The sequence below is a fragment of the Stegodyphus dumicola genome, chromosome 6 (genome assembly GCF_044657685.1).
Source record: "Stegodyphus dumicola isolate Sdum_Otavi_A_Nest chromosome 6, ASM4465768v1".
In the NCBI taxonomy this organism is placed as follows: domain Eukaryota; kingdom Metazoa; phylum Arthropoda; class Arachnida; order Araneae; family Eresidae; genus Stegodyphus; species Stegodyphus dumicola.
In genome coordinates, this window is record NC_140773.1 from 175,410,149 (window position 1) to 175,428,669 (window position 18,521).

Below are 18,521 nucleotides of genomic sequence, written 5' to 3' on the forward strand. Positions count from 1 at the left end.
AAGAAATGAGCTCCATTGATCGAGGATTCTAGATAAGCATTTCTTTTAAGGCTGCCAGCGTGTACACACATTTCAAAAATTTTTCTCATTTCAGTATTATGCAGCTGTTGGAACTGTTTCAATTTTTCCTTCCTTTTTTAGAACTCTTTTGAAGATAATAATAAATATCAACTATGCGTTCATCCACATTTATTGGTAAAGAAGCTGCCCCTTTTTCTGCTGCTAAATTTAAGAGGTGACAGGTGCACCTCATAATCCGCAAATCTGAATTTTCCTTTCTTAAGATGCCTGCAACACCAGTCTTCAAGCCTACCATTACTGGTGCATTATCAGCACCAAGTGCTAAGCAATAATCCAGAGGGACTGCATTTTCCTTAAAAGTTTTAATAATTAGCTGTGTTATATTAAAGTCTGTTGAATGTCCTTCTAAAGTGGGGACAGAAAGTAAACTGCACTCAATTTCTGAAGACTCTGGATCTAAATAAGAAAAAACAATTGGATACAGTTTTGAATCGGTATTATTGCTTCCATACGTAGAAAGGCAGAACGGAGCGTTTTAATGCAATCAATAACTGAAGATATTTCTTTAACAATTGCACCTGTTTTGTTCCTTGCACTTGAGTATTTCTTTGCGATTTCACTATCGGGAAACATTTTTCTAAATAAAGCTGCAGCGTGATCCGATGCATTCAGTGGCAGGCTGTGAACAGACATTCTGCATGACCATTCTGCACATTTCTTTTTGGTCATTTGTTTCCAAAGTAAAATTTAATTTTTCATTTTTTTTCAAAACAACTCATGTTGTCCTTGCGTTTTTGTGTATGCCCATGATTGAGAACATCTGCCCTTCCACCATGCGAAATCAAAAAATCGCAACGACGGTACACATCGCAAATTTATTACATTTCCTTCAGGAAATAATGGAAGGAAAGTCAACTGTGTACAACTGTGAAACGTACAGGAGTATTTCACCTTTCTCGCAGACATAATAAAAGATGATTATTTCTAAAACTATTTCCCGAAGGCATGTGTACTCACGCCAGGATACCTGGGCTAGAGGCCCTACCCCTTGTAGAATAATTTTGAAGTTTCGAATTATGCCAAAAATAACCAGTTCAAGTTCTACAACGAAGTTTGTTACAAAAACATAAATCATAATAAGTTGTGTAAACAATTGCATAAAAATTTGGCGACTTGGAAGCTAAGGTAAATATAATTAGCATTTAAAATAGTAAGCGTGCTAAAAGCGGCATGTTAGGCATAAGCCGTCAAGCTGGTGAATAAATCCTTTCCGTAGTGGCAAAAAGTCCTGCATAGATACAGTAGCTGCTCATTCGTCGGAGCCAGTCACACGTGGGAGGTCACACTCCCAGAAACTGACCCCGCTCGTTGCTGCTTGAAAACAAGGTTAACTGGTGAGTAGAATATGTGAGAATAAAAAGTGAAAATGAAGTAAAAACGTACAGATACTGCATTTCGTCGAGATGCTAAGTCTTTAATATCCTTCATCAGATACATTGCAGCTCTAAATCCAGAGGGTAATTTATCAGCAACAGTTTTCGCTTTTCTGATATTTTCAATAAACTCTATAATTTTGCCAAAAAATTCTTGAATCTTATCATCACACAGCCAGTTAAGGGCATCTCCTGCATATGCTGGGATTTGATTTAACTTTTTCTTTAGTTTTCACTGTACTGACCCTTCTGAGGTGGGGGTTGAGCTTGCTTTGTGCTCATTGGCTAATATATGCCAGATGACATGCAGTGGAGCTCGATGTTCATTGGAGAATGACGATTTTGGATACATATGCTCTCCCTCACAAAGCAGAAATTCTCATTTGATTCACAAGGTTTTGTTTTAGATATATTCTAGAGAAAATTCAATTGCTTTCAAATGTCCAAAATCGCTTTTTTTGTTCATATAACGAGGTATTAAGCGAAGTTCCATAAAAATCATGAGAAATTTTAAGAATAAGAAAAAGTCGGGAGAAATATATTGTAAATCGGCTTGGCGGGAGAGCGGTTGAAAATCGGGAGAGTTGGCAACTCTGTTGGTTAATTAAAAAGTAACTTTACAACATTGTTACAGAAGGGAAAAGATATCAGCTTTCCCGTCGTGCGAGGCATTTTACTTGCTCGGCAAAAAAAGCCACCATTGTCCTGTGTGTCGATTCTCGTTTTGAATTATTCCACATACAGCAGAATTATTAAATTGGGATTTAATTACCTACAGATAATTATTGCTTAAATTTCATTTCTATTTGTAATTTTGTTTTCATGTGCATAGTTTTTGTTTCAGCTATGGTTTGTTATCCAGCAGATACAAAGCATGTTTCATTTATTTCTATTAATCTGATATTTGTTATATTAATACGTGTTAATAATTAATATATTAAGTATGTAACTTCAAAACTTGAGGTCATTATATTAAAATGCTAATTTTATACTTTTTTTTATTTTTAAGTAGGCTTAACTGCTGAAAATGCGTGGGCAGTGGCGTCGTTCCATTTCAGGGGGTTCGGTCCCTGGCTGAGCTTTATTCTCCGCGTGCTGGTCCTCAAGGCAGTACCTTTAGTGCAGGTAGTAATCACTACCCAAATCTATGATTTTCTGCTAACATTTTGGTAGTTTTTCAAAATCTTTGCCCCACAAACTTGGTACCCATGAGTCCAAAAACATATGAACCTCATTTCGGACATTCTTGCTCATTTAAGGGAACAGAACCTATATTTTTAACAACAAAGCAAAATATCATATCTTATTTCAACAAAAAAATTAGAGCCTTATTTACAACAATATTTTACATAAACATTGCATATTGTAGACTTGCTACTGATAATTGGAACTAAAGGTTAAAGTCCTGCAGACTGTACTAGACTAATAGCGAGTTATTGCTATGTCTCAGTAACTCACAAATACAAGAAAAGGTTTAAAATATCCTTTTTATTTTAGTCAAAAACTGAGCATAAAGGCATAACTTGCGCTACAGACTAACCACCACCACACATACTGTACAGAATGAAACATAGCACCAACAAGATGTGGCTGCATATGTGAAAAAAAGGTAGAAGTCCAAACGAACGATGTCAGGGCTATATATGGGTGTGGCAAAAGATCCCACTAGAGTCCGTAAAGAGTCCAGCCGGTGAATACACATGCAGTCTTGCATTATCTTGATGAAACATTACCTTTTTGTGCTGGAAATCAGCTTAACATTTTCCCTTCATAATAGCATAAACATGAATTAGCATCTCACTGTACACCTTACTGTTGAGGGTTTTACCTTTTCCAAATACCCTTTGTGTATAATACCCTGGCTAATCCAGCAGATACAAAGCATGATCCCTTGTTAGTCAAACTGTGCTTTGCAATGCTGCCGATTAGCTCGGCGGGAACAGATCAACCCCCTTTTCAATCTGTAAATTCACATTTCATCACAAGCGAAATTTGAAGTAAATTCACATTTCATCACAAGCGATGATCCGGATCCAGAATTTTTTTTTCTTGCATTAATATTAGAGTAGATTAGTGCAGGCCCGTACAACAATCCTTATCTGCTTCAGTCAGCTCATGCGGCACCCAGCAATTGAAGTTGTACATCAAGTTTATGTGATGCATAGTATGACTAATGGATATGGCACTAACATCTAACTCCTTAGCGAGCTCTTGAGCGGTTGCATACAGATCTTCTTCCACAATTCTAGCAGGTGGGCCTCAACAACATCAGGAGGCTGGCCAAAGCACTTTGCTTCTTGGATCCTAGTTTTTCAGCTTTCGGTACCATACCTTCACAGTATCATATCATAAAACATTAGTAATTAAAGCTGCACACATGATTTGGTGACATTTATTATTTGCAGCAGAACTGGAAGTAAATGGCAGTTCTAATCTGGCAGCATGAGAGTTCCACTTCAGACACCTTGTACTTAATTAATGATAACGATATTTTTTTACAAATTTCACAACACAGTGTTCTAAAGCACATCTCTTTCTTTCAAATGCCAAAAATTGTTTGGCAAAATATGATCAAACACGCAAGCGCAAACTGTTTGCGCATATGATATTTGCGATGGTGGGAAACTTTCGCTATAAGCCAATGCTTCCAATTACTAAAAAGGCCTTAAATGATGCAAGTATTCTTTATGTTTTCTATCTAAAATTCAAAATGACACTGTAAATCAGCTATTTTGAAATTTAATACATCAGCCAATTTTTTCCATACAAGAGTTGAACTTTTTATTTTTTTATTTTTTATAATGTGTATAATATTTTCTTAAAAACTAGCAAAGGGACCACGGGAATATATAAAACATTACATTAATATTTTATACAAAATTAATTCTTAAAAAACTATAAATGCAAAAGACATGACTCATTGCATCATTTAAAACATTTTTGTAATTTAAAGTACATGTCTGTCACAAAAAGTTGTAAAAATAATGGCCTGGTAAAGATTATTGTGGACAAAGTGTGTGTATGTGTATATAATATGTCTGTAACTATGCTGGATAAACTTACAATGAAATTATGAGGATGAGCTGCCATAGTAACAAAAACATCGAATATCTCTCCTACAGGAGGCACTTCTGGTGAAACAAGGGATTCAGGAGATTTGTATTCAAATGTATCAGGACTTTTAATGTTATCCGGAGTACTCAGCCAATCTATGAAACTGAAAGAATAAACAAAAGAGAAAAAAATTACTCAGAAAATAGTTTCTCAAAGCATATACACGTAAAAATTAAACATAAGCATACTGACAAGTCACTCCAAAAGTTTTTAAAAACTAAAATTTAATTGTTAATAATAATAATTTAATTGTTAAGAGTATAAGGTATTCTCTCCCTCCTTATTGCATGCATTCGTAGTGTAAAAGTAGCACACTCGGCACGTGTTTGAGAGTCCAAGTTCCGAGGCCCAACAAGGGCACTGCATATTTTAAATGCCTCCCGATTCAAAATAGCTAATGTCTAACAGTGGCACTCGAGCTAAAGGATGATGATGCTTCACCACTAGGATTTGGCGATCGGGCCCCCTAATCCCAGTCGTTCTTTAAAAAGGGGAGTATATAAGGTATTTCCTTTCTCCTTTCTGCATGCCCTCATGGTGTAACAGTAGCTTATTCGTGATGTCCAGGTTTGAGTTCCAGTAAGGGCATTTCACACTTCTCATGTCTCTTGCTTCAAGAAAACCAAATGACTCTACAAGAGATTTCAGTCATTACTGTTATTTGACTGGCTCTCCAGTCAAATAACAGTAATGACTGTTAATGTTGTCTTGTAATGTAATGTTGTCTTGTAATGTCTTGTAATTAATGTAATGACTGTTAATGTTGTCTGACTGTTGACTGTTGTCTTGAATAAAGACATTAGAAACAGCCCCAAATTGTTCCTAAGGAAGCATACTTACTGGCAAAGGGAAGAAAAATGAAAGAGAAAAGTGATGACAAGAACTGTCAAGCATTTCAATAAAATCACGAAATTTTTGAAGATTAAATGTGATTGGGAGGAAGTGTTCTACAATGAGGTACAAAGAATAAATAGTTTTGAAATTAAATTTCTACTTAGAATGAATATATTTATGACAAAAACTTGATACTGCACTCAAAATTTATTATGAAATACAAGAAACGCAAGAGCTGTAAAACATAACAAAGCTGTTTCATTTAGTAACTTTCTTTTAAACAATTCTTGAAATTTTTAGGCACTTCATTTTACTATTTAAGAATTCACCCACATTTGATGTAAAAAAATAATTACATTTTTACATAAGAAAACAATGTGGAAACCATTTCCTTTATACTGCAGTTTTTAAATTATGCAAAATAACATGTTGAATAATTTAAAAAGAGCATTTTTTAAGTTGCAGTTTTTAAATTATGCAAAATTACATACTGAATAATCTAAAAAGAGAATTTTCTTCAAATTACAGTTTTTAAAATTATGTGCTGCTATCTAAATTCTATGCTAACTGCAGAAAAATACAGCAATATCAAAGTAAAAGCATGTAACATTAAGAAAAAGGGGGGAAAGTGTTCTCAAACTATTAACATGCTGTTCTGTTGATGAGTCCTTCAATTCCTTCACTATTCTATTTCTGATGTTTTTAAATTTTGCCTTTTCAACATTACTATGATTTTTAGATATAAAGAAAGGAAGGGAAAAAATATCATGATGTCCGTAACATATATCTGTTGGCCTCAATGTTAGATAGTGAATGTTATAATTAAGACACAATAACACGCCGAATAAATACTAATTCAGAAGTCAAACAACAAAAAATATTTTGCGGTTTTGCAGCTGAGGATGGTGGTTCGGTTAAACCATCGAAACTAGTCCTGTGAAAATTTTGTGAATATAACGCTGATTTTTGTTGTTTGACTTCTGAATTAGTGAAGGTTAGCTTGTCTGAATATTGCAAAGCCAATAAGGCTGGCTATCTGCCTAAGAGAGGCTGGCTATCTGCCTAAGAGAAGAAATGCCTTTACATGGGAAATACAGTTGTATTTACACTACACACTGGAAAACCACAAAAAAAAAAAAAAAAAAAACAATCATGCAGCCAACCTGTTCATCCGGGTTTGTACTCAAGCCAAATCAAACTGTCAGCATTCAGTTGTCTTAACTACTCCCCCATTGGTAGGTGGTGCATTCAACCTTCTTTTTGTATGTACGTGCATAGACACAGAGATGCGTATGTGCCTAAGCAAAAACCTTTTATTTCCTTCCATTACTAAAAGGATATTTCTAAAACCAAGTTCTTTATGATCTTTAAGAAAGAGATATGATATAAAAGTAAATTTTTACATTTCAGACACAATGCAGTTCCAAACTAATTTATTTGAATCTATTAATAAATTAGCACTTAATATTGCATCAGTTTCGATCTTCAAAATATAGTTTATATGTAATAGCTAGAATGAATGAGTTAATATGAAAAACATATTTCTGTAAAACTCTTAAGAAACATGAAAATTTAACTTATAAATTTCTATTTTACCTTGTATTAGGTGTAACTGGTGTAGTTACACCCTTCTTTGCTCGTTCTTCAGCTGGAACAACAACATCAGGCATGAAACTAGAAAGTGAGCTTTTATTCTGCTTGAAATTATTTCGTAACTTTAGAAATAGATGTGTTTCCGGAGACAAATTTTTTGCCAGAGAGACAGATGTTTCGCTAAATGATAAAACACATTAATCAGGTTAACATAATTATTACAAATTTTACTTGCATATATGATATATTTTGAATAAATTTCTTATCTTAATCAAAGAGAAGTCCCTGTTCTTCAGTTGATTATTAACATTTATCACAGTTAAATCTAATGCATCTACAATTAAGCTAATTTTTTGTTTCTGATGAATAGAAATCATCTTCCCTTAGAATGCACTAACTTGCTTCTGTTTAATGGGATCATTTGAATAGTGCTGTCAATTAAAACTTTAAAATTAGTGTTACAACCCAGAAATGTGATTGCATTTTCAAAGCAATTATCAATAATTCTTTCCTTATAGGAGTCAGGCAGCAAAAAAGGGGGAGAATTAACTAGAAAAGAAAAACATTTCATTTAAATTATTTAAGTTCTAACAAAAAAAGTTACTTTACATTTTATTTGGAAATGCAAACAAATTCCATAAGATTTCTGATACACTCAAATTAAATGTAGATTTCTGTATTTTATTAAAATTATAATTTAGTATGAATCCACAATTATATGAAATAAAAATATAGTAATGCAAATTAATTTTAAATTGACAATCCAAGTTAAGAAGTAATTCCTAAAAATTAAGTTCTAAATATTTACAGTCTACCTTCTAATTAAATAAATATTTCTACTAGTCATTTAGATATGTGAGTATGATTCCGTAAAATTAATAAAAATAACAATTTTTGCACGACATTTAGATACAGAGAGCAGTAAAATATACTTATTCTCTCTTCCGCTCTATAATTGGCTCTCACTGAGGATTGACACAGCTAATTTACCGCCCCCCCCCTCCAAAAGAAAAAATTTAAGTAACATACTGAAGGAAAACAATATTGAATAAGTGAGTCTTATATATGTCAAATCCAATTTTCTTTTCATTGCTTCTTTCTTTACTGATAGATACTTATTTTATAAATACACGTAATCTTAGCATATTGCATACATGACATCTAAGTACACCACACAAAATTGACAGATTTCTTCAGATATGTGATCTCCACAGTGAAACAGCATAAATGAATGAAAATCATATCACAGAAACTTTAGTATGTAGTATACTGATGAATAACAAAACACATAAACAGAAATGAATAAAATCATGATTAATCATCGCAAAGAAGCATCTATTCCATAGGTGAAATAAGGGGGGGGGGAAGATATTTAGCAGGGAATATGCAGCGAACAGTAATGATTACTTCGAACTGTCTACAAGCTGGTCAATAAGATGTTACAGCAACATCATCCACTCCTCTATAAGTGTTCTTTACAATCGATGGACAGAGTGCAGTGAATGAGGGCATGCTGAAAAACATTTCTTCAGAGTGTCCTTTGTATGTTTGAAAAATCATAGAACCTTTCCAGTAATCCATCTACAGTCTATATATGATATGCTGTGGGAATATCATCCATAAAAATTCAGAACCAGTGATGTTCCAGAAAAAAGTGTACCTGGGAAAGGAATGCAGTAGTAATATAGTTATGAAACCTTGATAAAAAATGTGGAGCTCAATATGATTAAGCACTATGCATTTTACCCCCACAGGTCGCTACACATACACCTCCATTACAATGTCTTTCTGCAGAGTTTGCCTGGTGAAACTCTAGATCAGTTGCAAAAGAATTTGAGCTGAGTATCATAATAAGCATGATAAAGGAATTTTATTTGATGTTGATCCTCATAAAAAAGTAAAAGATTTTCATAGTTTCCCCTATGAGTAATGTGAACACAAGCTAGATTCCCTTCAAAATTCCTCCAAGAAGACCTCCTTTCATAGGCAAACAGGCCTTGAATTACTTTACTTCAATCAACTAACTTATCCTAGCCTGATAAATGATAAAACTTTTAAATCCACCCACACTTGATAAAGTAATTGCTTCCAGTAGTTGCAAATCCAAATATATAAAGTTGAATATTATAAAACAAGTTCAATTATTTCTTTAAAAAATACAAAGTTCAATAAAGCATTTAGACCTTAAAATCAAGTGACTGAATTTTATTAGTTCTATTTTCACTTATTTTGTATTACAGCTTGTTAACCTTCAAAAAATGGGCATTTTTGTTTACCCTACATGAAGGAATTCATTTTAATGAACAGATTATCAACTAGTATATAATATAGGCTAATTCGCACATAATACTCTTTTTAATTATTTAAGCTGATTTTTTTAAAAAATATTTCTATCTATTAAAAGAAAAATCATTATTCATATAAACAGTTTCTTAAATTATATTTCTAACTGTTAAAATACAGTTTTTCAAATGGAATCTGAAAACTAACTGAAAGTTCATTTTTTAAATTTATTACAATAGTGTAATGGATTATTATTTATTATTATTATTATTATTATTATTCATAGCAGTTAACAGCATTTACACAACATACACCAATTACTGGAAAAATTAAATATATGATATGAGGTTTTCTTATATTAAAGTAGATTGTAATTAGCAATGGTATAAATTGATTTAATTACTGAATAAATTTGTATGGCACAGGGTTGAACAATTTCCTCTATCTAATTTTGCAAATTAATTCCAAACATTTATAAATTACTGTTTATATCATTTATTGAGAAAAAAACTGCTTACTAACACATTAATACACCAATAAAAACTCAGAAAAGGGTAATTTTTAGACAATTTTTTTTATTCTTTATTTTAATTATATATGAAATGACAATAATGTATCTTGTAAAATTATTATTATTTTAAAGTCAGTAAAACTACATATATCTCTGAACCAACTTAACTCGTACAATAAAGAAATCAAGGTAATAACACCCATGATAGGGTTATGTAAAGATAAATTGTAAACATGTTATATAATATAAATGAATATGCAATTACAAAATAAAGTTGTGATTCAATGCAGCCTAGTGAAATGAAATTAATACCCTTTGTCATGATGACAGTAAAAAAAGGCCATGTGTAAACCAAATGGCTAACACATACTGATGACAAATTTTCTTGAGTAAAAGGAAATAGGTTCAAAACTGTAGTGGATATATTCGTTTCAACACCTCTTTCCTTATGTAAAACAATTTTTTGAATGTACTCACAGAAGAAAATTAGTACAATATACCCAAGTTAACTCAGTTGAGTATGCACAATAATAATTTTCAAACAAGCTCTAAAATCATGGCCACCATCTTGTTGGTTAGTTCTTTGCAATACCTAAACAATCAAGAAAGTTCAGTGCATAATTTCTTTATGAGGCGACGTAGAAAAATTAAATACCTCTCTAATTAAGACAATAATATGGAAAATTGCTTCAAGATAGTCTTAAAAAAATTTCATAAATATCAGTTTTTATTCTTACTGAAATAATTCTGATCTATTTGCAAGAGTCTGGTTTATGGTGATTATGTCTCCAGCTTCATTTCTTTTGTACAGATTTACCTTGGCGAGATTACCTTCACTGCCATCATGCATAACCTAATAAAATGCATTTTTAAGTTTAAAAATATGTTATTTAAAAACATTTTAGAAGTCAATGAAACTTTATTACTTGCCAAATATACACAATATAATGTTAATATATATTCTACATATACTGTAAGTAAAAGTTACAAAAAATTATTTTTCCAAAGAGATTAACATGATAGCATTCTTGTCAAGCAACTATTAATGAATTTTTATCATGACTAAATTGAATGGTGTACAGAAAAAATATACTCGCTATCTGCTACAATGTTATAATGCTTGTATCTGGATTTTACATATTACCATACAGCAAACTGTAATTCTTCTAAAACTTTTATCTGTTAATGTACAAGCAGGAGCTAAAAAGTAATCTTATTTTCTTTCTCCCCCACTGGATGGACCCCAACAGAGTGTGCAAAACTGGATTGAAAGCAGATTGCTTCTTAATGACCCAATTCGACTCAATGTCTGGACTAAATTTGTTGCCAGCAAGTACCTTTAACAGATTTCACATATATAATACTTTCAAAGTAAAGTACATAATTACATAGGATGCAGAATACACTCCAAAAGCTGATGCATATTTTTGTTACATTTCACATAAGCTGTGCAGAAGCATATATTATCATACTATAACGAATATTACAAGTAACAAGCAGGACATTTTGGCATGAATATAATATTTAAGAAAGCAGAAAGCAAATCAAAATATGAATGCAATACACACTTCAAGTTTTAAAATGTCTAAAAGTTTTAAAAACAAATTACCATCAGTTACTGAATGATCGAGATGAGTGAAAATTCTTTGACTTCAGTAATAATAAATTGAAGTGCCCTCTCTATTGGTTTCCTTAGTCTTTGGTTCAAAACAGAAAATCTAGTATTTAACATCATTGCAGAAAACCACTTTTAATTTAAAAACAGCATTGCAGAAAGTCAGAAAATAACATTCCATCACCTCTCAGAATCAGTTCTTTCAATTTGAATATATTTTTGGTACTTCTAAGTAGCTGAGAACTGTTGTCCACTAGATGATTTTAGCATTTTTCCAGCATGCAGTGTCAATGATACAGTAGACCTAGCATGGATGTTTTTCAACTATCATATGGATAATAACTTGGTTTTTCAGGATCACTGGTGTGAGGTAGCATTCTAGAGGATTGTAATATTTTGTTTAAAATAAGTTAAATAACTGTTTAAAGATTACATGCACAGCATTGGTGCACATGTAAAACATACTTCCTGTGCATCCACTGATAACAGACTTACCGGACATATTAGTAACATCAGTTCGCATTTTGCAATGTAATGAGTGTTATTACATCCCGAGTTCATTCTGTAGTGATTATGTGTTCATTATTCTTCCGTCTCTGCTCATTATTTTCCGTCTCCGACAAACAGTAAGTATACTTACCTATTATTATTACTTTTTTTCTAATCAACTTGATCCATGCTTTTATGGTTATATTTCTTAAACTATTATTAATGTTCATGATGTCAATGAGAAGAAAAGGGAATAATGACTATATGAAGTTTGGTTTCACTTGCATCAGAACCACAGTTGACATGCAAAAACCTTTGTGGTGCTGTTGTGCTTTATATACATTACAATTTTCCAGTCTGTAACTAAACTGCAAATATATAAAGGCTATACCTGCTAAACTTGAAAAGCTGGATAGATTTCTCACAAAAAACGAGAATTTCTGGGAAGTTTCTGCTCTGCATCATTTCAAACAATCTCAAATTCACTAAAAATCACTATACAGCATGATTCAGGTACCAAAAAAATTATCATACGATCCTAATACAAAATATATTACTATTTAATTAGGTGTTCTATATTTTGTTTTTTGTCTAACTTCATTTCATAATTTTCTGATACTTTTATACCAGGATTTTTAACTATTAAATTCAAAAATTAAAAACCCAATATCCAAGATTTTTTTACTAACATTTGTAAATTTAAGAGATCTGAGCTTTGTTCAAGAGTACTAAAGGTTTTCAATTTTTGTTTAGATAGTACGCGTTAGTCCAAAGGTTGAGAACCACTGGCATAGATAATTTATTGATATAAAACAAAATCAAATACAAATATTAGATGATTAAATATGAAATTTCGCACACTGCACACTTTTCTCTCTCCTGCTTCAAAAAAACCTAATGACTCTAAAAGCTATAGATCTAGAAGTAAATACCAAGTATAAGGATTTTATGATGTGGCTAAAGAATCATTTTTTGTAACCAATTACATATAAAAATTTATGCATTATTTCAAGAATTGAATAAATTATTTAAAAGTATACCCTCATCATTATCTCTTCATTAAACGGTGCCATTTCCATAAGCTTTGAAGAAGCTGCTTCAGTCCATTTTGCACCATTTGGTACTGCATCAAATAATTCACATTCTACACACTAAAATTGGAATGAGAAAATTTGTGAAAAATTTAGGCATATTAAATACTTGAGAACATTAACTAATGAAACAATTTTCACTGGTTATTATCAATAAATATATAAAGTACCTGATGTGGAAGAAATGCTAAGAATTCACTAATCGGTTCCAATTTACGAATGTCTCTCCTATTGACTATGCCATCATGACCATAATCAACATAGAAAACTTTAACCTTGACAAAAGAAAAAACAAAACATAAAAATCAAAATTAGTAATGAAATTTTATTACATCATTTAATGTTTGAAAACAATTATTTAAAATCTAATTCAGAAATTTTAGTGTACTCAAATTAAATACCTGATAACTGAGGCTACGTTTAAAAATGTATTTCCTGACTTCTGGAAACAAGATTGTTGTTTTCGACACTCAGTTTAAAAGCAACAAATAACTTAAAGACTGAATGTTGCAAAGCAATCTATATATTAAGTATCTGCATAACATTTTGGAAAATCAATTTGTATGTTTTCAGTAATCATAAAATAAATTTATTGAATCTGTCAAAACAAAATGTTGGACTTTCACAATAGAATAGGTGATTAAATTTTTCAGTGTTTTATTTCTCTACCTATAAAAAAAAAAATTATCTTCTGGCATCCAATATCTTAACAGTTTATAATGTAATAAAATTACATTTTCCGGAACTTTTTAAAGCTGAATCTGTGTTGAAGAATAACTGACAATGCATATTTTTCTACACCTATACTGTTTTATTTCTGTAAACGGAAAAACACTGTTCAATCATCAAAATTCTGTAGTGTGCATTGTGATCATCAAAGTAACAAAAGAACATCAAAGTTTTGTAATGTGCATTGTGATCATAAAGTTAACAAAATAATGGTTCATAGACACAGAAGTTTCATCACAAAGATCAATTTATTCAATCCCAAATGCTGGGCAGGCCAATTGTAGTAGAATTCTGTAGAATTCATTGCATTAAGTGAGACTAGTAACAGTTAAATACTAAACTGAATGAAAATAATTCACATTATGCAATATGGTGGACTGCTCATACATTAAAAACACAAAGAATGCAACTTGGAATAATTCCTATCCAACATTATTTTTATTCCATTCTATAATTTCATTAAAATATTTTCACTAAGTTTCAGTAAAATTTTTATGAGCAACTTTTTAAAAACATTCATATTTTTTTGTGCTGTGATAGTTTACATCTTTTTTACTTCATTAGTGCCTATCGATTTCACTAAACTGACAGATTTTTCTGACAGTGAATATATATTGGGTGGTAACTTTATCAGATATATCTCATGAATGAAAATTAAACTTTGGAAATTACACATACAAAAGGAAATAATATCTGTAGTTGAATAATATTTAAGCATGTTTTGTTTAGAGTATCTACCTTATGCAGAACCAATTCCTTAAGCTCTTCTCAAAATATAATATATAGCATCAAAAACAAAAGAACATCAAAATTTTGGAATGTGCATTGTGATCATGAAGTTAACAAAATAACGGTTCATAGATGCTGAAGTTTCATCACAAAGAACAGTTTATTCAATCACAAATGCTGGGCAGGCCAACTGTAGTAGAATTTTGTAGAATTTATTGCAGTAACAGTTAAATTCTAAACTGAATAAAAATAATTCACATTATGCAATATGGTGGATTTCTCATACATTAAAAGCATAAAGAATGCAACTTGGAATAATTCCTATCCAACATTATTTTTAGTCCATTCTATAATTTCGTTAAAATATTTGCACTAAGTTTCAGTAAAATTTTTATGTGCAACTTTTTAAAAACATTCATATTTTTTATGCTGTGATAGTTTACATCTCTTTTACTTCATTAGTGCCTATCAATTTCACTAAACTGACAGATTTTTCTGACAGTGAATATATATTGGGCGGTAACTTTATTAGATATATCTCATGAATGAAAATTAAACTTTGGAAATTACACATGCAAAAGGAAATAATATCTGTAGTTAAATAATATTTAAACATGTTTTGATTAGAATATCTAACTTACGCAGAACCAATTCCTTAAGCTCTTCTCAAAATATAATATATAGCATATCAAAAACTAAATGGAAAGGGTGAATAGCTAATCAAGGACAGATCTGAAACCAAAAATAACTAGTCAAAGACAACAGGTTTCATACAATGTTTTGGCATAATAATTTAAATAACAAATAATTAAGATAAGCTGGGTAACACAGAAATTCTTAAAATTTTCAAATTAATTATTATGATTAATTTTTATTTATTTGTTCCTTTCAATCTAACACGAGTAATTTTGGCTCTGGTGCATTCAAAAAGAACAAAACATAATAATACTGTAGAATCAATGCATTAATCACTGGAGGAGACAGCATAAGGTATAAGCAACAGAAATATCCTGTCTGGGCCAAGATATGGAAAATGATTCTACAGCAAGTTCTTGGACATGCTGATTCTAAAACATCAAATCACGAACACTACGTAGACTGCCTGAAAAGTTTCCAACCTAACAAAGAAAGATATTTTTTTTCTAAAATTACCTTTATTTTTCAACATAGCTCAGTGCAAGTCTATAAATTTTTTCCAGCGATGCTCCCATCCTTTTACCCCGCCCAAATAATATGTAGATCTTTCTCTGTAAAATCTCCTCATTTGATGAAAATCTTTGTCCTCCAAGTGCTTATTTTAGATCAGAGAACAAAAAAAAAAAAAAAAAAAAAAAAAAAAAAAGTCACTTGGTTCTGGGTATGGCAAATAGGGAAGATCATCAAGCAGTTTAAATCATGATTCATGGAATTTCGCCACTGCAACTGCTGAGGTGCGAGATGGAGCATTGGCTTGGTGAAACAAAATTTGTTCCTTTGCAAATGTGGCCTTTTTCCCACAATTCCTGCCTTCAGCTTGTTAAGTAACATTGCATAGTATGCTGCGGTAATGATTTTCTCTTTTCAAGATAATCTATTGAGACAATCCCATGGCTGTCCCAAAAAGTGTTGCCATCATTTTTCCAGCAGGACCAGTTTTTGCCATTTTTGGAGCTGATTCATCCTTTGCAGTCCACTGTTTTGACTGTGTTTTTGTTTCTGGGCTGTAATGATGAATTCAGGTTTCATCTATAGTGATTAATAGTCGAAAACATTCCAATTAATTGCGCCAACAGAAGGTGCAAATGTTCATTCGAGCTGTTTTCGGTCCAAAGTGAGCAAATGCGGCACCCAACATACAGCCAGTTTATGCATATCCAAATCTTTGTTCAATATGAGGCAAACACATTCTTTGGACATGCTAATAGCCTCTGCTATTTCTCTAACCATGATTCAATGGTTGTCAGCACCATTTGGTGGATTTTAGCGATGCTTTCATCAGTGGTTGAAGTTTTGGCCAACCTGAACATTCATCGTCATCCAAGCAGGAATGCTCACGTTTAAATTTAGCTGCCCAAAATTTCATAATAGTAAATGATGGTGCAGAGTTCCCGTACACTGTATCCAACTCCTCTTTAATCTGAGTTAACCTTTCAAAAACAGGTATCTAATGACAGCACAATACTCGACTTTTCTCCTCCCCCCATTTTTACAAAAACGGCCACTTTAACTCACAAAAGTAATTGTAAAACAAAACATTCGCATTCAAAATAACTGGAATTTTGATTGGTAGTTTTTAAGTGATGCCCAGCCCAAACAAATTTTCCCTGCTTCTGTTGATTTGAGTTGTCATCTACATATTGAGATCAGAAACCTTTCAGACAGCTTTCGTACAGATTACTTAAATCTTAGTGCTGATGAAGCACATCCAATTATAATCATCACTTCCTTCTGGGGTATATTCATACATTTCTTATCATCCAGTTTCATCAACTGGTTATCAAGCACTACCCAGGGCAGAATGAAAACAGCAGTAAGGCAAGTATTCAAAAAAAGATGGCTACAAGATTTGCTTTTCAAACAATGTAAGATCACTTGTATTAGATGACTCTCTATTTGATTTGTGTTATGGTGCCTTTCAAGGCACTAAGGTTAACTACATTAATGATATCAACTGCAGATAAATTGAATTGCAATTCCTCACTAGGCACTAATGAAAAAGAACAGTATATCAAATGATCATTACGTAGAATGCTGCTCAAAAATTGGTAAAAGTTTATTTAACAAGTATGCTACTCCTGTAAAACATCAATCCTTTAATCATCCAAGGAATTAAATTATAATTGCAATTTATGTGCTTATAATTTTAATGTAATAAATTAATAAATTTTGTTACCTAAAAAATTCATTTTAAAAAATTTAATTCCTAATGTGGAACTTTTTGCTTCTACATAGTACCTCAGAGTCTAGGTAATCAGTTCTATTAGTAATCCAAGGTATTTGAAACCAGTAAAAAACTCAATATATATAAAAACTGAGAATCAGTTCCCCTAAAAAAAATTATCCTTTTTTGCAATAAATAAAATGTCATTGATAAAATCAAGTCTTCCTTAGTAACAATTTTTAAAAATGCATGTTTTTCTATTCTCTAAAAATCACAATATTGATGATGAGATATTTGTTTTCTTTGGCTATTTCTCTTTGTGCACTGTAATAATGAACTGCACTGTTAACTTATAAGGTATTTCTCCCGCCTTCTTAGTGTGCCTTCATGGTGTAGTGGTTCTGCATGCTGGCCCGATACTCCAGAAGTCCGCGGTTTGATTCCTGGCGAAGGCAGTTGCTATTTTTCAGTTCTTCTGCTTCTAAAAAAATACCTAATGTCTCTACAGTGGTACCTGAAATAAAAGGGTGTTGGATGAGGATTCTCCACACCCATGATTTGGCGATTGGGTCCTCTAAAATCCCTAGTCGCATTTTAAAAGAGGGAGTATATAAGGTCTTTCTCCTGCTTTCCTAGCATGCCTTCATGGTGTAGCGGTTCTGCACGCTGGGCCGGTATTCCAGAGGTCCGCGGCTCGATTCCCGGCGAAGGCGTTGTTCACTTTTCATCACTCCTGCTTTAAAGAATACCTAATGTTCCTACATTGGCGCCCGAACTAAAAGGATGTTGGATGAGGTTTCTCCACACCCAGGATTTGGCGATTGGGTCCCCTGAAAACCCCAGTCGCCCTTTAGAAAGGGGAGTATACAAGGTATTTCTCCCGCCTTCTTAGCGTGCCTTGGTGGTATAGTGGCTCTGCACGCTGGACCGGTATTCCAGAGGTCCGTAGTTTGATTCCCGGCGAAGGCGATTGCTCATTTTTCATCTTACCTGCTTCCAAAGATACCTAATGTCTCTACAAACTGAATATCAAATTGTAAGAATATGTTCAATATTGGGATCAAATTCTGTAATATGTTCAATATTGGGATCAAATTCTGTAATATGTTCTGATAATTTTTCAATTATTCCACTATTTTTTTTTACAGTGGTTTACTGCTAATTCTTATAGAGGTATTCTTATACAGCTTTTATTTATCAAAGTACTTTTAATTACAAT

General features: G+C 32.2%; 1 protein-coding gene across 3 annotated transcripts in view; it reads right to left on the minus strand.

Moving 5' to 3' along the window:
* The window catches only part of LOC118198795 (tudor domain-containing protein 7-like), a 172,171-nt gene that overhangs the window by 40,530 nt on the left and 113,120 nt on the right, over positions 1-18,521 (minus strand). For 2 of the 3 annotated variants that reach the window (XM_035370569.2, XM_085819190.1), the window contains exons 18-22: positions 13,155-13,259; positions 12,934-13,044; positions 10,527-10,642; positions 6,999-7,175; positions 4,518-4,671 (exon numbers count right to left, since the gene is read on the minus strand). In XM_035370569.2, the coding sequence (XP_035226460.2) occupies positions 4,518-4,671; positions 6,999-7,175; positions 10,527-10,642; positions 12,934-13,044; positions 13,155-13,259 (663 nt within the window). Of the gene's footprint in view, positions 1-4,517; positions 4,672-6,568; positions 6,768-6,998; positions 7,176-10,526; positions 10,643-12,933; positions 13,045-13,154; positions 13,260-18,521 lie in introns of those variants that run through there. The other variant, XM_035370570.2, reaches the window with a different exon arrangement.